The sequence below is a fragment of the Aulonocara sp. 'chitande type north' Nkhata Bay genome, linkage group LG7 (genome assembly GCF_057382095.1).
Source record: "Aulonocara sp. 'chitande type north' Nkhata Bay isolate Kocher_YH1m ecotype deep benthic linkage group LG7, A_spYH_male_GT1.1, whole genome shotgun sequence".
Classification (NCBI taxonomy): Eukaryota; Metazoa; Chordata; class Actinopteri; order Cichliformes; family Cichlidae; genus Aulonocara; species Aulonocara sp. 'chitande type north' Nkhata Bay.
In genome coordinates, this window is record NC_141350.1 from 12,627,653 (window position 1) to 12,652,276 (window position 24,624).

Sequence of the window (24,624 nt, forward strand, 5' to 3'; positions counted from 1 at the left end):
GTCCAGTCATGAGTTTTATTTCCATATGTTTTATAGTAGTTAACATAGTTTTATATATAATTAATGTAAATTTGGTATATATATATATATATATATATATATAAAACACCCAGCACGCCCCTGCGGGCGGTTTATCCTTCAAGCTCGGGTCCTCTACCAGATGCCTTGCCTGCTAGCATCTTGCACCCTGCTGTTATGTGCTGGATTGTCTCTGGGGCATCTTTACACAGCCTGCACCTGGGGTCTTGCCTGGTGTGATAGACCCCAGCCTCTATGGATCTTGTGCTCAGAGCTTGTTCTTGTGCTGCCATGATTAGTGCCTCTGTGCTGTCTTTCAGTCCAGCTTTGTCCAGCCACTGGTAGGATTTCTGGATATCAGCCACCTCCTCTATCTGCCGGTGGTACATACCGTGCAGGGGCCTGTCCTTCCATGATGGTTCCTCGTCTCCCTCCTCTTTCTTGGGTTTCTGCTGCCTGAGGTATTCACTGAGCCGGATCAACAAGGTCCGCGTCAGGTGTTGAGGAACCAGGGCACCCTGACGAAAAGTGGGCTACTGGAACAAGAAGGCATCGGTGGGCAAGGGACGAAAACAGGGCGTTGTTGGAATGCTACTACGCAAGTAACCCCGGCGGAAGGGGCTACATGAATAGGATGAGGGACCTATGGATTCTTCGATATATATATATATATATATAACACACCCAGCACGCCCCTGCGGGCGGTTTATCCTTCAAGCTCGGGTCCTCTACCAGAGGCCTGGGAGCTTGAGGGTCCTGTGCAGTATCTTAGCTGTTCCCAGGACTGCGCTCTTCTGGACAGAGATCTCCGATGTTGTTCCCGGGATCTGCTGGAGCCACTCGCCTAGCTTGGGAGTCACCGCACCTAGTGCTCCAATTACCACGGGGACCACCGTTACCTTCACCCTCCACATCCTCTCGAGCTCTTCTCTGAGCCCTTGGTATTTCTCCAGCTTCTCGTGTTCCTTCTTCCTGATATTGCTGTCATTCGGAACCGCTACATCGATCACTACGGCCGTCTTCTTCTGTTTGTCTACCACCACTATGTCCGGTTGGTTAGCCACCACCATTTTGTCCGTCTGTATCTGGAAGTCCCACAGGATCTTAGCTCGGTCATTCTTCACCACCCTTGGGGGCATCTCCCATTTTGACCTCGGGACTTCCAGGTTATACTCGGCACAGATGTTCCTGTACACTATGCCGGCCACTTGGTTATGGCGTTCCATGTATGCCTTGCCTGCTAGCATCTTGCACCCTGCTGTTATGTGCTGGATTGTCTCTGGGGCATCTTTACACAGCCTGCACCTGGGGTCTTGCCTGGTGTGATAGACCCCAGCCTCTATGGATCTTGTGCTCAGAGCTTGTTCTTGTGCTCTATATATATATATATATATATATATGTACATGTTCTCTCCTATATATGTACAAAATTAATCAAAATCCCAGTTTGGCTTTTATAAGACCGATTTACAATATAATACATAAAAGATAAAATCAGCTCAAAAATGTTATGCATGTACTGCAGGCTTTACATTTTTACAATAAATGTGACACAAATACACAAACTAGTATGCAAATGAGCTACAGTGGGGAAAAAAAACTGGCACTTGACTTGTGACTGATTTTCACATTGAAGAAAACACTGATCATAATGCATGAATTTTAACAAATAAAATAATACATTAAGAGGAACTTGTTTACCAGCACATGAATCACCACTGCTATGTGACAGTTTACTAAGAGGTTGTTTGCTTCGCTGTTTTTTTTTTTAAAGTGGCACAGCATAGTTAATAATATACTGTAATCTTTTCGCTTTTGATGTACTAATGGCTGTGACTTCTGGTAACAGCTCATATCTGTTTAAAAAAGACAGTTTTTTAGAAAGGCATTTTATGTCAATCCACTCAGTTAATATTTTATTGTTTTGGTACTTTAATATGACTTTTGACAGTGTTAAACTCATCAAAGTGGATCAGGTGGCCCATTGCCAATTTCTGTGGTGATTCACAACAACTTTGTCCAATTAGAGACTGGTGAGTCAAGCAAATTGTACTTACAAACCTCACAGGAAAGCTGAACAGAGGTTGAAAATACTTGTAGAAATGTTTTGCATGTGGTTTGCATACGACTGCTACGGGTTGTTCTTTAAATACAAACATCCACATCGGGAAAGCCACAACACTGACAACATTTGGAGAGAAATATGGTGGCGTTTGCTACATTGCCCCAGAATCCTTCAAATGAGACGGTCCCGTTGTTTATGGTGCTGCAAAATAATTAATTTTACATGTAAATAAAAATAACGAGATATCACAAAGTCATACTTAATAGCCTGAGTGCATATCTGATTTCTTCCAATTAGTTTAGCCACCCGCAAGCTTCTTTTTAATGAAAATGTAAATGCATACCTTTGAAAGAGCTCTTGACAGCATTCTGCAACGTCTGAAAGTGTGGCATTGAAGGGTGATCCGTTAAAAACCTCCACACAGTCCAATGGAGGAACAAAGAGGATGCCTGAAAAATCAGAGTGAGAGCTGCTCTGTAAAAACTGCACAGAAAGATGCTGTGGAGATACACTGGAAACAAAACAAACTAACAGAACTTTACCTGCAATGCAAGCATTGATGAGAGATACACATGTCCCGGTGATCATGGCTCTAAACACCAGAGATGAGATGTCATTTCTTCTTAATGGGCATATAGATGCTTGGAGAAAAGAAAACACACAGTGTTAGAGAATCCATTACTGAGAGAACACATTCTGGATCAAGGCAAAAATGTGACAATAATATGATTTAATACTCACAAAGACCTCCAATCACAATGCCCAGTGAGCTGAAATTGGCAAACCCACAAAGAGCATAAGTGGTGATGATTTCTGATCGGACCTGAAACAAGAAAAAAAAAAAAAAAGATTTCCAGCTCACATTCATACTGACAAAATTTAAAATATATTCAGAACTAAAAACATATACTCACAGATATCCACTGCCTTTCATCTCCAATAACCTCAGCAAGTCCGTCGAGCCTGTTTTGCTTCAATTTAGATAATTCCTCATACGCCACAAACTCATTGAGGAAGAGCTTTGTCCCAATTAGCTTAGCCACAACGAAACTCTCGTCGTATGTCACTCCCATCATAAAGGCCACAGGCATAAACACGTAAGAGCAAATTAACTACAAAGACCAGATAAGGTTATTTGAAATTTGTTAGACTGATATCTTAAATTCTCAGAAAAAGGAAAGCACAGTAAATCAGAATGTCAAGCAAAGTTTGTGTGCATAACGGACTAATGTTTCCCTAAGATAAAACACACGGAAATAAGCAGACAACTTTAACTTTATGGTTTCTTTCTCATATTCACCCCACCCAGCAAACACAAGCCAGAGATGGTTTATCTTTGTTGGGTGGGGTCAGAAACATTAATCACTATTATAGGAAGTTTATGCTGTAAATTCTTAACTTATCTAAATACATTTGTCAGAATACGTAGTTGGGTATTTATTTTACACTGTCATAATACAAGTCAAAGTATATTAAAATACTACACGTCATACAGTTATGATATAATTATTTAAATGATCAAACACAAGTATTTATTATTAGAGAACTTTACTTAGCTTAATTTTCATTGTAATGTTATAATATAAAAATATAATTCTAAAATCTAAGGAGTTTACAAAATGATCAAGATACCACATTAACTTTCTGTTGCTAAAACATACCTGAAATGTGACATCAGGATATCCCACCATTCCTCCAAGCCATTTCAAAGCTGAATTTATGAATCCGAGGATAGCAAGAAAGGCTATAAGATTTGCTGCAATGTTAGCAACAAGCCCTATTGATGCAGATGCTCCACTGCTGACTGCTTCCAAAATGTTCTGCTCATCACTGAAATGTTAAAAATAAATAAATGTAGACAAGATATTCTGAACCGAACACACACAAAAAAGAAAAGACAACATCATGAGAAGAAATTCAATTGTGTACACACCCAGAAGCCACTTTGATGTTCTGCTTTGATTTAAAGCGACTCTCCTCTGTTTCTGGGTAAGAAAGCTTAGAGATTGCCAGAGCACACGGAGCAGCCATCACAGAGGCTGATATCAAGGAAGATGCATCAATCTGTGAAACACAATTAAATAACATGTAACTGATTAGGGTAATTACAGCAGTGATTAGCAACGCTATCGGTAATATACATTTGCATGCTTTGAATATGTTGTGACTTATTAAAACCACCCATCAACGAGACAGACACATACCACATATCAAGTCATGTAAATTGTTTTTAAGGTTCCCTTTTTCTTATATCACAAATTGCTGACAGCAATAAAGCTGTTGCTATAAGAAAAACCTGGGTAAACACAATCACTGATATTAGTCCTCATTATCCTTTTGTAATGCTCATTCAGCTTTTTACCCAGATAGAAACCTCACGTTAGATAAGATAAGGAGCCACACCTATGTCTCTACCAGCTACCATCTTTTCCTATATAAATCTGGGTCATGATGCTTGTCAGCAGAACTACTGAAAACTTTAAATTACTCTGTACTCTCAGAAACCTCAAAGGCTGTTTTTCTCTCAGCTCTAAGACCAAAGTGGAATGAGTTAAATCTGCATTAGGTATTCAGGTGTATTTCTAAGTATGTGTTCAGTTTTGGGGCCCATTTTTTTCCTTTTTCTTTTTAATACTGCCATGAGGGTTTTTAATGTTTCTTTATATAAAATTGTTTGCAACTAACTTCATAGCCTCAGTCCAGAGTAATCAGGTGCCTTATCACAGTTTGTGTTCCTACAGTAACTGAGAAACAGTGCTGTGCTTGTTCCCTCTCAGGAGTTTAAATAAAACAACAAAGGTCCTTGAGCCAGAAATCAGTACTGGCTATGCCCCTCACTGCAACTTTTTTAAGATGTTGTTTTGCACTCAGAGCTTAAATTGCTTTGGGTTTTCTTTAACTTACAGTTGAATCTTTGTCTTTTTTTGTGCATGTTACGTTTTTATTGTATGCTTCTGTATGGGATAAGATACATTATGCTAGTATGAAAATAGGTTTATCTTAAAAGTTTTATCTCACCCCAAATGAGATGAATGCCCCCATAACACTGCCCGCAATTGTGGCAAATCCACCAGTCATAACAGCATGGATCTCTGATTTGGTCATATCCTTCAAATAGGGGCGGATCAGCAGCGGTGCTTCTGTCTAATGTACAAAAAACATTTAATTTTTTCTGCACTTATTCACAGGTACATGCACAAAAGTTCAAACAATGATGTTCGTAAAATAGTGTTGAATAAAATGTTGAAGCAAGAAGTACCTGCCCAACAAATATATTGCCTGCCACACTCAAGGTCTCTGTGGAAGACGTTCCCATTGTTATCTGCATAACCCACGAGATCTGCATGGACAAAAATCGTGGCCCTTAGTAGCAGATTATTACTACATGAGCAATAGGAGCACAGAAGCATTGAAGATGCTGCAAGCAGTGTATTTTACCTTCAAAATGAGCCACTGCATAATCCCCAAGTAGTAAAGGACCGACATCACGCTGCTAAAGAAAATAACAATGGGCAAAGCCTGAGGGAAAATCATAAAACTCAGGTTAGCAATGCTCAAGTTAAATAATTCATAATCATGGTTGAGGGTCCATTCATTTACTTACTTGAAAGGCAAAAATGTTTCCAATCAGATCGCCAAAAACGAACGATGAACCTTCTTTGGTGTAGTCGAGAAATATCTGAAATTACAATTGTAAAAATGGAAACTCAGGATAAGATTTCATATATTATTCATTTGCTTAGTAAATGAATTCATGCCATTTCTGATGCACATACCAATACATTTTATTAAGGTAAATAAAGTCGCCAATTAGTAGAGATTATAAGCTGTCAAACACACTGTATATTAATTGATTGATTGATTGATTGATTGATTGGTAATTTATTTCAACATGTGAACAATATACAAGTACATTTAGAAAAGAAATGAGAGAAAAAAAATATACTATACAAATTACATACAAAAAAACATTCTGATTAATTTACATGTTGAAAGGGAGTGGGAAGAAGTATACACTTATTTAATCCCACCCCTGTCCCATAAATTATCAGTGAATATTTAGTCAGCTTCCTTACTGATATAATTTGTAATAAAAATAGTGAACAGATTTCTGATATACTATATACTATAATATCACATCATGAATTTTTTGTTTGTTTGTTTTTAAATAGAGACATTCACTTAATTTAAATATTTTCCTTTTCTTTATAGATCGAGAAGATCATATTTTTATAACTCTTTTTGAACAGTTTTATGTTTGGACATTGCTTTAATTCCATATTCAGTTTGTTCCATAGTTTCACTCCTTGAACAGAAACACAAAAGCCTTTTCTTGTAGTACGTACCTTCATTGTTTTGAAGTTACAAAACCCCCTTAAATTATAACTTCCTTCTTTCAAAAAAAACATACTCTGAATATTACCTGGCAGTTCTTTATTTTTTGCTTTGAATAGAATTTGTGCTGTTTGGAATTTCACTATATCGTCAATTTTCAATATTTCAGACTGCAAAAATAGTGAGTTTGTATGTTCCCTATAACCTGCATTGTGGATGATTCGAATTGCTTTCTTTTGAAGAGTAAAAAGTGAATGTAATGTGGTTTTATAGTTATTGCCCCAGACCTCTGCACAATAGCTTAAGTATGGTGAAACCAGTGAACAGTAGAGAATATGAAGTGATGTTCTGTCGAATACCTGTTTTGCCTTGTTTAGTACTGCAATGCTTCGTGATACTTTGGAATGAATATATCTTACATGAGCTCTCCAGTTAAGTTTTTCATCTATTATTACCCCCAGAAATTTATTTTCACTGACTCTTTCAATATCAACACCATTTATTTGAATCTTTGCATTTGTATTTAAACTACTATTTCCAAATAACATAAGTTTAGATTTATTCAAATTTAATGATAATTTGTTTTTATCAAGCCAGAACTTCACTTTACTTATTTCATTAGTCATATCCTCCAATAAATTCTGCAGATCATCACCAGAGCAAAAAATGTTTGTATCGTCAGCAAAGAGAACCATTTTTAATACTTTGGACACTTTACAGATGTCGTTAATGTACAAGTTGAAGAATTTTGGACCCAAAACTGACCCTTGGGGTACACCACAAGCAATGTCCATACATAAGGAGCAACCACCATTTATTTTCACAAACTGCTTTCTGTCACTTAAATAACTCCGGACCCAATCTAAAACTACCCCTCTGACACCATAACGTTCCAGTTTTCTTATTAATATATCATGATCTATAGTGTCAAATGCCTTTGTCAAGTCTATGAATAACCCAGCCACATATTGCTTTTTGTCTATGGAATTTGTGATGTATTCTATTGAATCTAATAGTGCCGATGATGTTGATCTGCTTGATCTGAATCCGTACTGACTCTCAGTGAGTAGTTTATGTTTATCTATAAATTTTTCCAGTCTGTTTTTAAACAGTTTTTCAAGAACTTTTGAGAATTGAGGTAGTAAAGAGACAGGCCTGTAGTTTGTGAAATGGTGTTTGTTTCCAGATTTGTATAGAGGTATAACTTTTGCTATTTTCATTCTGTCTGGAAATCGACCAGTTTGAAATGATAAATTACAGATGTATGTAAATGGTTTTATAATAGCCTCAATGACTCTTTTAACCACTATCATATCAATATCATTACAATCCAAAGATTTGTGATTTTTACATTTTTTGACAATTTCAAGAACTTCATTTTCATCAACGGCTGTGAGAAACATAGAATATGGATTTCTGTCAATCAGTGTATCGGGTTTTTCCTGTGCTTTCCCAGGATCAGTGATTGTTCTTGCTAAATTTGGTCCAGCAGTTACAAAGAATTCATTGAGACTATTTGCCACAACATCCATATTGTATTCTTCATGGTCATTACAAATGAAATACTTGGGATAGTTCTTTTGTCCAGTCCCACATTTTATAACACTGTTCAGGATTTCCCATAATCTTTTATTATTATTTCTATTTATATCTAATTGCTTCTTATAGTATTCCTTTTTACTAAATCTAAGTATATTAGTTAACCTATTTTTATATCTTTTGTATCTGATTTCAGCATCTTTAGTTCTCGTTCTTAAGAACTCTCTGTATAGAGCATTTTTCTTTATACATGCATTTTGCAGACCTTTTGTTATCCATGGACAGTCCATATATTTCTGTTTCCTACTATATTGCTTTATTGGACAGTTGGTATTGTACAGTAATGTAAATATTCTAAGGAATTTATTATAAGCACTATTAACGTCCTGTTCCTGATATACTTCACCCCAGTTTTCCTTCAATAAATCTTTTTTAAATGCATTCATTCTTTCTTCTGTTCTTACTCGTCTGTACTCTTTTTTACTGTCCATTTTATTGATCTTGTAATTCCTATCATAGATTGTAAAAATTGGAAGATGGTCACTTATGTCGTTAATCAGGAGTCCACTTACAGTCTTATTTTCAATGTCATTTGCAAAAATGTTGTCTATGAGAGTTGCACAATGTGATGTAATCCTGGTAGGTCTAGTAATTTTAGGGAATAGATTCATACAGTGCATTGTGTTTATAAATTCCTCAGTGGTTTTATGTTTATTTGGGTTTAGCAAATCAATATTGAAGTCTCCACAAATGAAAACTTTTTTGCGAGCTATTTCAATAAATGTTTCTTCTATCCAGTCTTTAAATGTCTCAATACTACTACCTGGAGCTCTGTATATACAGCTAATGATTACATTTTTACTTTTTTCTTTACAAATTTCAACTGTAATACATTCTAGTACATTATCAATCACCATCGTCATCTTTTCCACCACATTAAATTTCAAGGATTTGTCCACATACAAGGCCACTCCTCCTCCTCCTTTGTTTCGCCTAGTTATAAATGTGAATTCATAACCCTCCAGTTCAAAGTCTGTTCCTTTTTCCATATTGATCCAAGTTTCTGATAAGGCAATGACACTAAATGGATGTGAAAACTGGTTAAGATATTCTTTGATATGACTAAAATTAGCATAGAGACTTCTACAGTTAAAGTGGATAATTGATCATTTATTCTCAGTTTTAATCCTCTGATTGTAGTCTTTATTTGTATAGTAGCAGCAATTGTTATTGTTAGATGAGAAAAAGTTGTTGTCTGGATCTATTTCATATTCCAAGTCGTGTGTATTGTGATCCATATAGTTAAATGTTTTCAGTTCCAATTGATCATATTCTGCAACTGTCTGACTGATGCAGCTGATTCTTCCAGTTTTAAATAGATTGCTTTATTGAAGTGATTTTTATTGGTCTTATTGGTCTCTTTTAACTTTTCCAGATTAGCAGGCCACGTGCGTGTACACACTCAACCCTCGGAGGACCAAAGAGTAAAGGCGAATACTGTAATAAAGCAGGTCTAAAGATAAGCATGTGTGGTAAATAAAAGAACATGAGTCCACACTGTTGTGTCATAAAAGGAACATCTACAATTTAAATGGAAGGTAAATAAATGATAAAAGAACTGAATGAGTGTTAATGTTACTTGGAAGTGTTATGCTGAATAGTTGTGGTGTCTAAATTATAATTTGATTGACAATGAAATGCTCATCGTCATATAATACCTGCACTTGTTTTCCAAGCCAGTCGAAAGCTATAAATCCAGGCTCCGTTCGTATAATAAAAAGGCCAAGGCAGAACTGTATCCCGAGACCCCAAAACACAGGCCTCCATGATACCTAAAACAAAATGTGAAAAAAAGAAATGCTTTGGCCATGAGATACATAAAGCAGTCTCCATATAATTCAGAATTATTCCATGCAAGCAACTCAACTAAATTGTAAGATGATAGGGGCACAAGGACAGAGATAATCTGAGATACGATGCCCAAAAATGTTTCGAAAGAGATGTCATCACAGTAAAGGCTGTGACTCAGTGGAAAACTAACCATTGTCCTGTGTGCTGAGAAGAGGAATATAAGCATGATGAACACGCAAACTCCGCCAAATGAGATAAGTTGGGTAGGACGCTTGCTTGTGTCTAAAGCGAGCCACACCACAAGCAAGACCACAACCACCAAAATGAAAACCCTGGAAAACACATTAAAGCCACACATCATGACTTAATAGTCACAAGGAGTTTCTTCACAAAGAGTCTGTTCTTTCACCAACTTTAAATTCACTCACCATTTTATCCATTTCAAGTTTGATTTAAACCATCTGACGGCGGGCTTGAAAAAGCGACTGATGCTTTTCCCCTTGTACTTGTTCAAAAGTTCCAGTGATACAGCAGCAACAGCCAAACAGGTCAGGACTACAAGGGCAGTAGCCCTCTTGAAATCCAGGACACATGCCGCAATGAAGTACGCCACATAACCTACAGAAGAGAAAAGCAATTCATCATGATCACTGTCTATACTGAAATTAGTTTACTCAAAGAAAAGTCACAAACTTTGCCTGTGTAAAGGATACCATGCAGAACCCTGCTGTATATATCTATATACCATTGTAGATACCTATATACTATTCATAATACTGTCATTTCCCATGCATATCGCATATTGCATGTAGAGCAGTAGTACCTGTTTGCTGTGGTGTCCCCCAGGGATCTGTGTTAGGCCCTACCCTGTTCTTCACTGTATATGCTTCCTTTAAGTGTCATTTTTGAGAAATACCACATTGCCTTTCACTATTATGCCGATGACATCCAGATCTATTTTGAGCTGAATGATGATCTAGCTATGTCCGTGAGTAACTTTCGAGAGTGCATGTGTGAGGTCAAGCAATGGCTTCTGGCAAATTTTCTTATCCTTAACGATAAGAAAACTGAAATTATGATCTTTGGCAGTGACGCTCTTCATGCCAAACTTCATGATGCTTTTGGTTTTCTCACTAGTTCTTTCCCTGACACTGTTAGGAATTTGGGTGTGCTACTTGACAGCTCATTTAAACTTGATAAACAAGTATCTGCTGTCGTCAGATCTAGTTTCTACCAACTTCGCCTTATTTCCAAGGCCAAACACTACATCCCGCACAATGACTTGGAAAAGCTTATCCATGCCTTTGTAACGTCAAGACTAGATTACTGTAATTCACTTTATTATGGTCTCCACTCTACCCTTTTACATAGATTACAGACAGTCCAGAATGCCGCTGCACGCATTCTAACTAAAACTAAGAAGTTTACTCACATCACTCCCGTCCTTGCTGATCTGCACTGGTTGCCTGTGAAATTTCGTATTCAATTCAAAATTCTGTTGTTTACTTTTAAAATTACTAATAACACGGGGCCAAGTTATCTTAAGGAACTCTTAAATTCATATCTTCCTACGAGGGCCTTAAGATCTTCCTCACAGTTATTGTTGGTTCAGCCCAGATCTCGCTTGAAGTCTAGAGGTGATCGAGCGTTTGCTCTAGCTGCACCTGAGCTGTGGAACAATCTCCCGATTGGCATCCGGGCGTCTGATTCTATTCAATCTTTTAAATCACGGCTTAAAACATATTTGTTTGAACTTGCTTTTTCTACTAGTTAAATTCTCGCCTCGCTTCTTGTGAGTTATTCTATTAATGTGTCTGGTTGTTTTGCGTTGTCCTGCACTGTCAATGTTTTCTATCACTGTGTTTGATGGTACAGCTTTACTCTGCTATAGCTGTGTGCTATAGTTTATTCTTATTAGTGGTCTTTACCTGTGAACATAATCTCACACTTATATGACTCTGACGTTATAGTGCTAATTATTTTATTATTTTATTGTTGCGTTGTCTATGTTCTCTATCACTGTGTATGATGGTACAGTTCTACTTTGCTATAGCTGTGTGCTATAGATTATTCCTATTAGTGGTTTTTACCTGTGAACATAATCCCACACTTATATGACTCCGATGTTTTAGTGTAAATCATTTTATTGTTTTATGTAAAGCACTTTGGCATGCCCCTGGCTTTTAATGTGCTCTATAAATAAAGATTGTTGTTGTTGTTGTTGTAATCAATCTTTTATTTATTCCATAATGTATTCCAACATCTTTGCACTCTGCACCACTGTATATATGAATATAAATGTGCTGTACAGGTTGCTATTGTATGTTTGTTTATTTGGGTAAATAGAGTGAGAGCAAAAAAAAAAAAAATGAAGCCCCATTCTTTGCACATCTACACATACTTGGTCAATAACGCTGATTCGGATTCTGATGCATATCTGCTGAATAAACTGATGTTTCATAAATTATTACCTGCTCCGAGTACACCCAGGACAATGTATTTGAAGAGTTTTGAATGAGCCTTGATGTAATTCTCTGTGGCATTGATTGGTCCGGAAACTTTGCTGAAGTAGAGAAATAAAATCAAAAATCAGAAGTAAAGTCAAAAGCAATTGTTCACTGCAATTCTCTTGAGTAAGTAGAATCATATTTCAAATTATTTTCAAGTTGTGTATACAGTATATTGACAAAAGTACTAGGTCAGCTACACGCTACTCCTACACGAGCTGCTCGACCTATGGAAACCCAGGCCATGAAGTTCCCTGCACACAGTTCTTGTGCTGACATTAATGGCAGAGGAGCTGTGCTGTTACTGAGTGGTGCTGGTGATCTTTAGAGCTCTTGGTTACCCCACTCTTTAGCCACTTTGTTGCTGAACTACGTTTCCTAAAAACCAATGCAATAAATAGTGCAATAAATACTTTCAGAGGAAATTTCACAAATGGACCTTGTGTTCCAGTACTATGGTCAAATTCAGTGAACTCTTTAAAATTGTCTTCAACAGATGTTTTTAAAGGCAGAATGCACGAACAGGTGTTTATTTCAACAACTTTAGCAGCGGCAATTAGACTGAAAACACGTGAATTCAAAGATTAAGCGGTGTGGCACAAATACTTTTGTCCACACAGGTTATTTTATACAACATTAGATAAATCTTAGCCATATACTGGATTAAAAGAATCTTATCCATTACAGATTTTGTTTTGTATGTGTGTAAAGTATACACACAAACTGTCGAGTAAACAAATACAGCACAGAGGCCTAAGGCACATGCTATAAAAACTTACATTACAGCGCTCACAATAAAACTGTAGGACTAGTTCTATAAACAGAAACAACTTGAACTGACACACCTTAGGTATGATCCCAGTTCCAGTCTTTTTTTAGGCTTTTTGGTCTCACTTTTTATGCTGCTGTAGTGATTAATGTCATTCTCCTAGGAAAATACAGGTAATTTATTAAAAGCATGTTTCATTTGAAAGTAAAATACAGGACAACATAACACATACCTCTATTTCATAAGCATGGTTGTCCACTCCACTTCCATTGTTCTGGCTTATCTTTTCGAGGTGGACATCGTATTGGTCCACTGAAAAACAGGATCATTATTCACTTCTATCCAGCTGCCTGTGGGAAAGCAGCTGCAACTTGAACAAGCAGGAGCAGGAACAATAAGTGACAAATCAAATCTCGATTTTTTTGGTTTTTTTGGTTTTTGCTCTGTGAGATAAAGAAAGCTTAACATATGTCCACATAATCCTGAAATCTTATGCGAATCTATATGAAAATTGTTCCACAAAAATACAAATTCACAACTGCAGAACAAACAGCTTAATACAAGGAAAAGCAGAGTTAATGGCTTACTCATTGTGCGTCCTCCTAGACCCAGCTGTCAAATGCTGTGCTGTAAAATACACCGCAGGGAATACTCTGCCCTCAATGAAACATCTTATCATTAATTAACAGACACGTAGCGTACTTCTCCAATCTCTCAGGAAGTACACAACGGAGACGTTTGTGTCATTCAGGAGGAATGATTTAATGTGCCTTATGAAGCAATACTTTGAGACGTGAAGCTGACCATGTTTTGCATTTCCTAAGTTGCTGGAACGACAGAAGATGAGTCTTGAATTGACTCTTAAGAGGCATTTCCTAAGAAACACAGTAGGTCAGGCATGACTTTATCTTTGGGAGGTTGTTAGCACCTATAAGTCATAGAAAACTAAAATTGGGTATCTAAAAATACATTTGTCACAAGCTTCTGAATAATCAACATGATTAATAACAGAAAGGAGCCCTTATATCACAAACAGAATAAGTCTATAGTTATATTAGCCTACCTTAAAAATAAAGCTCAATATGTGGCTGATAACCCTTCAAAAATAGCATAACTCTCAAAAAGTGAACACTTTACATTTGACTGCAACTATTTTATCCCTGAAAGGCTTTGATATATAAGACACTTTTTGGTAAGTCAGCGTCAGCAGTGTCAAGTTAACTTGTATTAAATCTTTTTTCTTCCTTTTTTTTATGATTATTTTGAAGAGTAAGCACACTGAGTACTTCAGAATCAGAGAGCCTGGAATTCAGCTGCAGCTGTTATCTGGTCAATTAAGTATATTGCAGCGCAACCCGTACTTTACTTTCATGGTGATGATTCACGATTGGGTGTAGTGGCAGCTGTTTGTTCCGCTTTCACCTGGTTAAATATAATCTTGTCTAACACATAAAAAATTATGATTCCTTTGAAATAGAGTTAGTGCATGCTTGGTGACACTCAGTGGGGACTCAGTCTGTCTGGAGGAAGTGATAAAGAATAATTAATATTTAAAAGTGCAGCCCATTTGCCTTCAGTTAGAAAGCTTGGCACCCTGAAATCCATTAACAGATATTAATGATCAGTAACAGATTTTGTGACGCAACATTAAATAGACTGAATCAGCAGCCCGAGGAGTTGTTTTTATGTTAATTTCCCTAGCAAGCTCAGATTGGCAGTGGAGTGGGAATAATGTACCATTAATTCAATAAGAAGCCCTCTACTTCATCCAGCATTAAACTGAGTTTGATAAGTCTGTCAATTTATATTTAAGTATCTTTTTTTTTTTTAAACCAGCAAAATAAGTTTGTTTCATCTCTTAAATGCATACAATCAATAGCATGTTACTTCTATTACGTTTACACTAAATAAAGCCTTTATTTATTTATTGTTAGCTGATGACTAAGTGCATGCGCCTATAAATTTAATGCGAACTGCTGTCACTTCTGGAAACCTTGACTTGCGGGAAGGAAGCTGTAGAGCTTTAATGCCCTCAGTTATGTCTTACAGGACGTTTATATAGCTTCTTCACTAAAATACTGGCAGTTTCCCAAATCAGAGGCTGCTGAGGTCATGGATCTTTAGAGAAGATCACCCTCCTCACCAAATTATCATCTTAATTACAGCCAAAAACCCATTATTAGCCCATAAAGTGTTAATACCACAGACATATTGGGATGACTTCCAGTTTACAGCATGATTTGTGACATTTCACAGCATGGATCTGATGAACACTTTAACAAATAACTGGAAGCCAAATGAACTTGGTAATTGGTGGTTATAGGGATGTTTATATATTTCTGATAGGATTAGTTTTATGTCTATGAATAGCTGTATACAGATATCACGGTTTACAAAACCGTAATTTAAAGGTATTTTGAGCATACATAGTATTTTGCACATCCCCTGAAGCTGAGAGATCTTTGCCAGGCAGACGTGTCTGATGAAAGGCACTGTTTTTGCATTTTGGGTCGTTTGGGGCTTGAATTTTTCTTTTAAATTCACCCAAATTAGGAGGACAAGGCTATATTTCTGTGTTTACTTTTCATTAACCAAAGACAAGAGCTTTAGGGAATTCGAAACAAGCTTTCCGACACCTATAATAATGTTATTTGTTTGCATTTTCAATATTATTAGTAGGATTTAGTGCCTCATTATACATTCACCCGGACTCAAGGTTTTTATTTGCATTAAATTTTAATATTGTTAGCATTACCCAACCTTACCGAACACCGAAGCTTCGTCGTTTGTGAGTTGCAACTCCGTCCTGAACCTGAATAAATATTTTGGTGGACCTTTAGTACTGTCGTTGAAAGCAGTCACTCCCGCTGCAACCTCAGGTCTGTAAGACAGCGCCGAGGGTTTCAATTTCCCACTGAGGAAAAGGAAAACGAAGTTAACGTTAGTAGCTTGTAGCCTAGCTATGAAACATTAAAACAGCCTAGCCTGCGAATATTTAGTGCAGACAGTTAAATGGCTGAGTAGCTAGTTTACTAGAGCTGTTTAACACACTCGGATCAAATGGTGAGCACCCTGTGTATCATTACGTGACGACTTTACTCGTTTGGCTGAATTATTTACGCTGTAGCATGTTGCTAAGATGGGGGCTAACTCGCTAGCTTAGCTCCATTTTACAGCTAGCTTGTTAGCTGGCTCCTGTGTGCATCTGTCATATAATTTGTCCAGTGAGTGGGTTTAAAGTTTGTGCTATCTGTTAAATCGCTTGTGTTGTGCGTGTTTTATTGCATATTTAGCATTAGCGCTGGAAATGTTGCCCACGTTTAGCTTGCTGGCTAAAGCTAGCGTTGACATATGACGCGTCTCATTTGCTAAATAGTTACTCTTCAGTTTATAAAACAGCTTTTTTTCTCTTTTAGTTTTTATTGTAACAGTTCTTTATGCTCATGCTAAGTCACAGCTGCGTCTTTCTGTAGGTTTGTGAGACTGTACGGCCATGGGTGACATGAAGACCCCAGATTTTGATGATCTCCTGGCAGCTTTTGACATCCCAGATGCCACTGGATTGGATGCCAAAGAGCCCATCCAGGGGAGTCATGAGGAAACAGAAAGTCAGCTGAAACACACAGAGATGTGTCTGGATGACAGCTTACTGACTAACCAAGCTATACCACCCTCAGATGTCCCAGCTGTAAGTGTTATTGTGAAAAATACAAGTCGGCAGGAGTTACTTGAAGAATTTAGTGATAGACTTCACTCGGGACCAACATTGCAAAATGGATTTAGGGGACAAGACACTTCTGTGACCTCTGCTGAGACAACTAATACCAGCTTCTCCAAATCATTTGTGTCCACATTGAATGGGAAGGCTTCAAGTGAGCTTTCTGGAAAGCCACCTATACCAGATGAGGCACCATTGTTTCCTCAGGCACTTTCAGATTTAAGTCCAGTCTCCAGTCCTGAGCATGAAAACACCCAATCAAGCAGAGAGGAAATACTTCCAAACGAAGACAGACTATGTTTCCCAGAAGCTTCAGTTTTGGACACTTCAGTCTGTCACAATCCCAAAAGAATGGACCTTAGCATGTTTGATAACTCTTCCAAGGACTCTAATAATTACGAAAGCATACAGAGGATTAAAGGAGCAGAAAGTAGTAGAAGCGAGGAGCTTTCTGACATCTGTGGTAGTAGTGAAGCAGAGAAAACACCTGGACTACACAGTGAATTTCCTCCACAATTAGGAAACCAGAACTTCACTGAAACCAACTGGAATTCAGGAGCACCAGTGACTGTTCCCTTATCCCTTATTGCCCCTTATCCACATGTCAAGTCACAGACATGTAAATTATCCTCTTGTCTTGACGCTCTGGTGGCTCTGAATGCTAGAAAAGATCCCAATGAGCAGACAGATCACAGAGAATCCCCAGCTGTTCAAAGTGACTGCATGAAAGCTAGCCCCAAGGTCCCCATATCCCCACGAAGCCCCAGAAGTCCACTTGAAGCAGTAAAACGATTAAGGAAACCACCTGATAGCCCTGTGAGTATCTGCAGTGACAGTAGTGGCAAAGCATCCCCTGCAGTGGTATCTGGTTCACCTCCAGCCATACCTAAGGTCAGGATTAAGACCATTAAAACCACATCTGGGCAGATCAAGCGTACCGTCACCAGTGTGCTCCCAGATTCAGAAAATGAAGACGTGCATTCTGCCTACGAATCCTCTCCATCGCAGAGTATGATTAGTGATGATTCATACTGTAATGCATCTCCACATCAGTCTCAAGCTCCTGATGGTGTTGTTGGGGTGCCAAGTAAAGGTAATGCAGCCAATACAGCTTCGGCAAAAGTTTCAAACAGGAAGTCGGAGGAAAACTCCCGGAGGTCAGGTGTAATGCGCTCTGCACCAGTAGTCCGTAATACTAAAGTCAAAAGATCTGCCGCACATCAAGTGCACAAACCAAAGAGAGTATCAGCCACTACAGGCCATGCAACTACCACAAACTTCCTTCCAAAAGCAATGCACTTAGCTAGTCTAAACCTTGTCCCTCACAGCGTTGCTGCTTCAGTAGCTGCACGAACCACCTCCTATCAACAAAGTCAACGCACACTCTCCTCCACAGTGTACAGTACTGTCCCATTAGTGCATCAGGTCAAAACAGCCAATTCTTATCCCCACCTGTCTAATCCGAACCCATCTGCGGGAACTTTAAACAGACTGTTGAACAGTGCCAACCCTGTGCCTACATATGTGCCAAACTTGAACCCACCTCCGGGAACCAATATCAACCTTCCACCACATGGATACTGCTGCCTCGAGTGTGGGGACTCCTTTGGGGTGGAGAAGAGCCTCGCATTTCATTACAGTAGGAGGAGTGTCCACATTGAAGTAGGATGTACACACTGCGCAAAGACTTTGGTGTTTTTTAACAAGTGTGCCTTGTTGGCTCATGCAAGGGAACACAAGAACGGTGGCACAGTGATGCAGTGCACACAGCTCAATTTGAAGCCCATAGCAGAAGAAAAAATGTTTGTACCCCTGAGTAGTGAACTGGTTAGTGTGGGCACTTACTCCTCGCCATTAGTCTTGCCTAAAAGTGAGCCTGTCCTGCCCTTGTATCCGGAAAGCGTCATCCGCCATCGACTCCGTTGTTTGGAGTGTAACAAGCAGTTGCCTGACTACAAAGCACTCGCAGGCCATTACCAGAAGCTGTCAGAAGATACAGAAGAACTGGTGAGTAGCTAATTGACATTTTCAAGTATAAGGGTGACAACAAATCACTTGAGAAGACCACCTTGCAGAATTTAGCAAGTATCTAAGCCTATTAGTGCTTACTCTTAAATGTTTTTAATCTGTAAAAGTCACTCAAATCAAAGTAGAAAAGTGCGCTTCAGGGCATAGATTTATCATAATGAAGTAACACGATGCCTGGTGCCACTTTGTAGATAATTTATCTGATCTGTTTCTGATTGATTACTGAGGTACAGATGAGTAAGCTTATTCTAGCTAAAGAGAGAATACTGCTTTGTATAATTACTTACTTCATTGTAGCTGTTAATTGGATTGTTTTCTATAAAAACAAATGTATTTTCTCTATCACCAGATTTGTCCTTTTTAATGGCACCACTGTTTGTTTGTTTTCCACTCAAAACTGTCTTTTTGTTCTGTTCTGTTGTGAAATACCAGATCTGTAAAGGTTGCTCAATGCTGCTGCCCAACAAGTGCAGTTTCAGAGCTCACCTACGCATTCATGCACATAAGTCCCCTTACTGCTGCCCTGAGTGTGGTTCCCTGTGTCGTTCTGCAGACATCCAAAAGCACGTCAGGGAAAACTGCCTGCACTATGCTCGCAAGGCTTGGTACAAGTGAGTAACTTGGCAAGAAATGCAGGTTTTTTTAAAAAAAAAAACCACAGTGTACAGTGCACTGTTGCAACAATTATGTTTTCCTTTTCTTCCAGATGTCTTCACTGTGATATGGTTTTCCGGACCCTTCAAGGACAAAAGACTCATATCGAAGAAAAACACTGTGAGGTCTTGTACAAGTGCTCCATCTGCCCGGTTGCATTCAAGACCTCCGACAACTGTGAACTGCATTTGAAAAATAAACACAGTACTAGCAAAACAACTCCAGAGTAAGTTAACATCTCATGACCTGACGGTTGAAAACTGTGGGCTTCTCCTCATAGGCTGCTTTAACAGTTTTTGCTTTCTTTTTGCAGGTTAATCTTAAAGTGTTCCTGTGAGAAAATGTTCAAGAAAAAGCAGCTACTGTTTCAGCATTTCTATCAGAATTCCAGCAAGCGTGTTACGTCTGTATTTAAGTGTCCAGAATGCAACTCAGTCTTTCCACAAAAGCTGCTATTAATGCAGCATTTCAAGGTTAGAATTAAATATATGCATTTTATTTAGATGTTTTACATGTTTATCATTTTTACCTCTCAGACATAAAAAGTGGTCAGTAAGCACTGGTGAGGTGTAGCACTGATGGTTGTCAGTATTTTTTTAATATATTCCCTGCAAGTGATCCTTTAGGAGTTTAGGATGTCTATAGGAGTTTATATTTGCGGCCACACTTCTTATCTAAAATGATTTGTGCTAAAGTTGTCAGACATCTGGGGAAAAAAAGGTTCCTTAGTCCATAGAAGAGTTATAAAGTGCATCCAGTAAAAGTAAGGTGCTGTGTCCTATCATGTTTACTTTTTTGGGTTTTTTTTTTGTTTTTTTTTTAAACCTTTAAAACCATACACCTGATACAGATCAATCAACACGGGAAATCATTAACTTATGCTCCAGCAGTAGTGTTTTTTTGTTAAAACACCAGCAAAGAAACAGTTAAATGTTACTGTGTAAATACGTTTGAGCATAATAATGTGAATTTTGTGTTTCCTGTTCTGCAGGGTGTGCATGTAGGAAACACGATTGAAGAGACAGAGAAGAAGAAAGAAACTAAGCATGCTGACTTGCACCAGGAGTCTCAGTCTATCCAAAAACAGAAGAGTCACTACCCTATTAAACAAACAGTTGCTACTAGAGAGAAATCTGAGCAAGACAGCAAAATCCTAAATCGTGTGAAACCCGCTGGATGGACATGTAACGAGTGCCTGCAGCAGTTCACTGAGCGAGATGCCTACGTTTCCCATTTGAAGACCACACACGGAAAGGTAAGGGTGCACTGACCCCGCACTGACGTCTGCTGATGCAAAACATTACTGAGTGTTGCGCTCTTATGTCTTGAGTTGGTGTCTTAAAATCTTGACAGATATACCGACAGTGTGCCACAGAAGACCGCTCAGACAGCAACATCAGTAAATCATGTAAAGCCTTGTCTGGGTTCCTGTATTAAAACTGTGGTACCTGGGTTTAGATGCCTTGAATTGGCATTTTTCCATATAAACACAATTATTTTTATTTTTTTAAGAATGTAAAATTTGTGTTTTGAATTGAAACTGGGTCATGTAGAATATACAGTATTACTCTGGAGCAGCTTGCCAATTACCACCACCCTCCTTTTTTTCCCATGCCCTCTGCTTTCTCCAGGATACACAGTGAGTTTTTAGACTCATTGGGCCTCAGTTCACACTGAGTAGAAATCATCTTACCCTGCTACCAAATGAGTACAAATGCAAAATTATTCCCCATACACACTGCTCTGATTTGTTTATTTTCTTTTTACTATACTGCTTTACATATTTTACCATACTGTTATACATATTACTATGCAACACGTTTAGCTCGAGATGGATCATGGAGAAAGCTGTAGAGCTTTCATCACTACACCAAAATAGCACAGAATTTCCAGCTCAAGAAACTGAAACAATAACGTTCTCAAAGCAAACACTTTTTCCTAGTTTGTTCTGTTAGAATGAAATACAGAATAAAATAAAAATATAGTAGATAAAAATAACAGAAGTGATGAGAGTCCCCTGTGCTGTAAACTGTGACTCAAGTTAAATAAAAATAAAAAAAATAGAAGGGGTGGGTGAGGTTTATTATGTTTATTATGAACATATTTTGTTTTTGTGCGTAATGGAAATAAAGTAATTGAACCAGTAAAAAAATACTTAGTTGAGTACGTGTTTGGGAAATACTATTAGTTGGACCAGTAGTATTTCACAGCTGTGAGTAGCCAACGAGCAGTAGGGCAGAAATGAGTCCTGTACCTCTAAGTCAGAGTTTTTAGGTCAACCAGTATAAGCAAGATGCATTTTTATTCTGGTTTGAATTCCCAGTTAGATCCAAAATTGTCTGTTTCAAGGCTGATGCTTAAATAATTCACTTAAGCTCATCTTGTCATTCCTACAAATTATTTATTTTTATTTTTTTGTCAACAGTCCGTGAAGAAGTATCCCTGTCGACACTGTGTGTTGTCTTTCAACACTGCAATCAGTCTGAGACGACACATTCGCAATGATCATGATGGGAAAAAGAGGACTTATACCTGTTGGTAAGATTTTGAAAATGTATAAATAATAATAGTAACTTTGGCCACAAAGCAGTTTTTAATTGTTGCTCCATCCCTGTTTGTTAGGTATTGCATGGACAAGAAGACAATATTCACGTCAAGTGTGATGTTGAAGAACCACATCAGCCTTATGCATGGAATAAAAAATCCTGATCTTAGCCAAATGCCAAAAATGCCCATCCAAGTAGACAAAAATGCTTTGGACAAGGTAGCAATTTATTATTTCTCAACACAAACATAAATGCTTCCAATCTGCTCACTGGTCTAAACTGCATAACTTGTGATTTCCAGAGGCTTGTATCAGCAACACCTGATGTGGGCACACAGATGGAGGTTCAGGATCCTGCGGGTAGTCTCGAGGCTCCTTCAGCTAAGCGTCTGAAAACTCAGTTCCGCTGTTCGAAGTGTGGCTTCGTCACAGACAACAGCACAGAGTTCCAGCAGCATATACCTCAGCATAAAACCGACGAGAACACTCCTCAGTGCCTTCACTGTGGCCTGTGTTTCACGTCCGTGCTGTCTCTCAATAGACATCTTTTCATCGTACACAAAGTCAAAGATCCAGAGGAAGAGGAGAAAAAAGTAGAGGGAGATATTAAAGAGAAGGAGCAGGATAATCAGCTGGCTGGATCAGCAGAATCTGAAGAGGAAAACGATTTGTTTCACCAGCTAAACAAATCTGATCCCTCACCGGCCGGAGAGCAAGAAAGTCCGCACTGCTCCACGAGCACAGACTGTAACTTAAATCTGAGCACTCACTCTCAGACACAAGCAGTCTCTCTCCAGCAGTGAGAGCCACCTCAGCTCCTGTTTAAAGCTGCTTTAATATCCTCAGTTTTCATGTGAAAGTCATAAGGGATGCTTGATGTTTTTAGGCAGGTGGTACAAAGATGTAATGCCTTTAATTTGGACAACCTATTTAGAGGCGGTGCAGTATATTCCAGCAGATACATATATTTAATACAGAACAAATATTTTCATATTATTTTTTTGTTTTTTAATTTAACCTTGTATGTTGGTAATATATTAATCTTGCCTTTCACATATAACTGCACTCATCACTCATACTACGGTTAAACATTTCCCCCTTCTGTTTTTTTCTTTTTTCGTCAAAATTTTTTGCTTAACATTTTCCATCCACCCTGGCAGGAGACTCAGGAATGTGTGTTTGTTTTACGGTCTGGTATTGATTATTGTAACAGTGTATTGGTAGAGTTTCAGGTATTGTTTCAAATTATTTAATGCCTCACACTAAATCCTGAAGGATTCAGGCTGCTTTTTTAATATTAGTAGGTTTTTATTTTTTACGAAACACAGTATAATTGATTGTTCATGTAAAAGCAGTAATTACAAGTTCATGGTTTGGCCTTTTTTTAAAAAAAAAAACAAAACAATTTTATACTGTCTGTTTTGGGGGTGTTCTTTCACGTGTTTGGGAGAAACGAAGAGGTATTACATGTGTTCTGCAGCAGTATTGCTGTATTGAAAATACCTCAAATTGCCAGAAGTGGGTTTTGGTTTTTTTGGGGTTTTTTTTTTTTTTGGTTTTTGGTTTTTTTTTTCCAGCAAGTGAACGGTCAATGTTACGTCAAATCAGGGTACATTTGTTGAGGATGATCCAGAGAAGGTGTGAGAGTGAAATTCATCAGCATGTCAGAGTTAATGTTTTATGAATCAGCACCTGGGAACGTGAATGGGAATGCAGTGACTTAAAATAAAAAAATATCTTAGATTAGCACTTGGCAAAAGGGGGATACTTTTCGGTTGCAGGCTCTGATATGTGAAGCGACACCTCGTTTTGTATTGACTACGTGACAGTTCCTACCTCCGTGGTAAATGGCAGTGATTGTCAAACGTCGAAAGGCTTCGAGAAGTTGCAGTTAATCTCAGTGCAATGTAAAAAAATTAGTTTTAAAAATGTATTATCCCACATTAATAAATTTTATAAATTATTTTGGGAATGACATTAAGTCTTTTTATGGTCATATTGACTCAACTGACAAGTGAACTTTTCTATGAAAGTGCTGTGTGAGCTCTTTGATTCTCTGTAAGCCCTCGAATCACCACACTGCAGCTGCTTACCTGCAGGGGCTGAGAGGAATTACTTGTTCACTGTTTGTCTTTTTGTAATGTTTGTCGAAAGATATTTGTACTTTTTGATACTGTGTACAGTGAGGACTTGGTTAAGAATTTGTGTACCTACAGTAGCCAATTAAACTTGGATTTACAGCATTTCTTAAGCCATTTCATCTGTTCAGCATGCAGTGGCCTACGTGCCTTGCTGTTACATTAAAGTACTTACAAATAAATTGGTGCATTTAATTACAGATCTGCTCTGTCTTGTCTTTCATTACAGACCTGCTGGGTTGAAAGAATTTAATGTAATCGGGGTGTGATAATCAGTAGTTTTGCGACGAGGTCACGTGCTTAAAATCGTCACAGCAAGTCAGAAAGGCACAAGGCACTCTAATGTGCATCATGCATCCAATAAGCAACAACCACAGATGGATGACTTCATCCCATTAGAATATTAAGCCGATCCTGTCTCAGTATAACTGCCTGTACCCAAAGTAACAGAAGAGAT

At 38.1% G+C, this 24,624-nt stretch overlaps 2 protein-coding genes across 3 annotated transcripts; one reads left to right on the plus strand and one right to left on the minus strand.

The window, feature by feature from the left end:
• Nucleotides 1-7: 7 nt before the first annotated feature.
• Nucleotides 8-13,723, minus strand: slc28a1 (solute carrier family 28 member 1). The gene is made up of 18 exons (XM_086298637.1): nt 13,672-13,723; nt 13,317-13,396; nt 13,161-13,243; nt 12,280-12,371; nt 10,237-10,426; nt 9,999-10,140; nt 9,676-9,789; nt 5,688-5,762; nt 5,522-5,602; nt 5,343-5,423; nt 5,102-5,227; nt 4,017-4,147; nt 3,745-3,913; nt 2,998-3,195; nt 2,825-2,906; nt 2,626-2,724; nt 2,427-2,532; nt 8-2,284 (listed from the first exon to the last, which is right to left on the minus strand). Exons 1-18 carry the CDS (start codon nt 13,673-13,675, stop codon nt 2,164-2,166), a joined length of 1,974 nt encoding a protein of 657 aa, XP_086154763.1. The 5' UTR covers nt 13,676-13,723; the 3' UTR covers nt 8-2,163.
• Nucleotides 13,724-15,861: 2,138 nt separating this feature from the next.
• znf592 (zinc finger protein 592) lies at nt 15,862-24,386 on the plus strand. 2 transcript variants are annotated; one of them, XM_086298636.1, is made up of 9 exons: nt 15,862-15,963; nt 16,558-18,809; nt 19,263-19,441; nt 19,537-19,710; nt 19,798-19,957; nt 20,476-20,739; nt 21,910-22,022; nt 22,107-22,248; nt 22,332-24,386. In XM_086298636.1, the coding sequence occupies exons 2-9, from the start codon at nt 16,578-16,580 to the stop codon at nt 22,830-22,832; spliced, it is 3,765 nt and encodes a 1,254-aa protein (XP_086154762.1). In that variant the 5' UTR covers nt 15,862-15,963; nt 16,558-16,577; the 3' UTR covers nt 22,833-24,386. The 2 variants fall into 2 exon arrangements, with proteins under 2 accessions (XP_086154762.1, XP_086154760.1); XM_086298634.1 differs by lacking the exon at nt 15,862-15,963 and adding an exon at nt 15,980-16,147.
• Nucleotides 24,387-24,624: the final 238 nt, after the last annotated feature.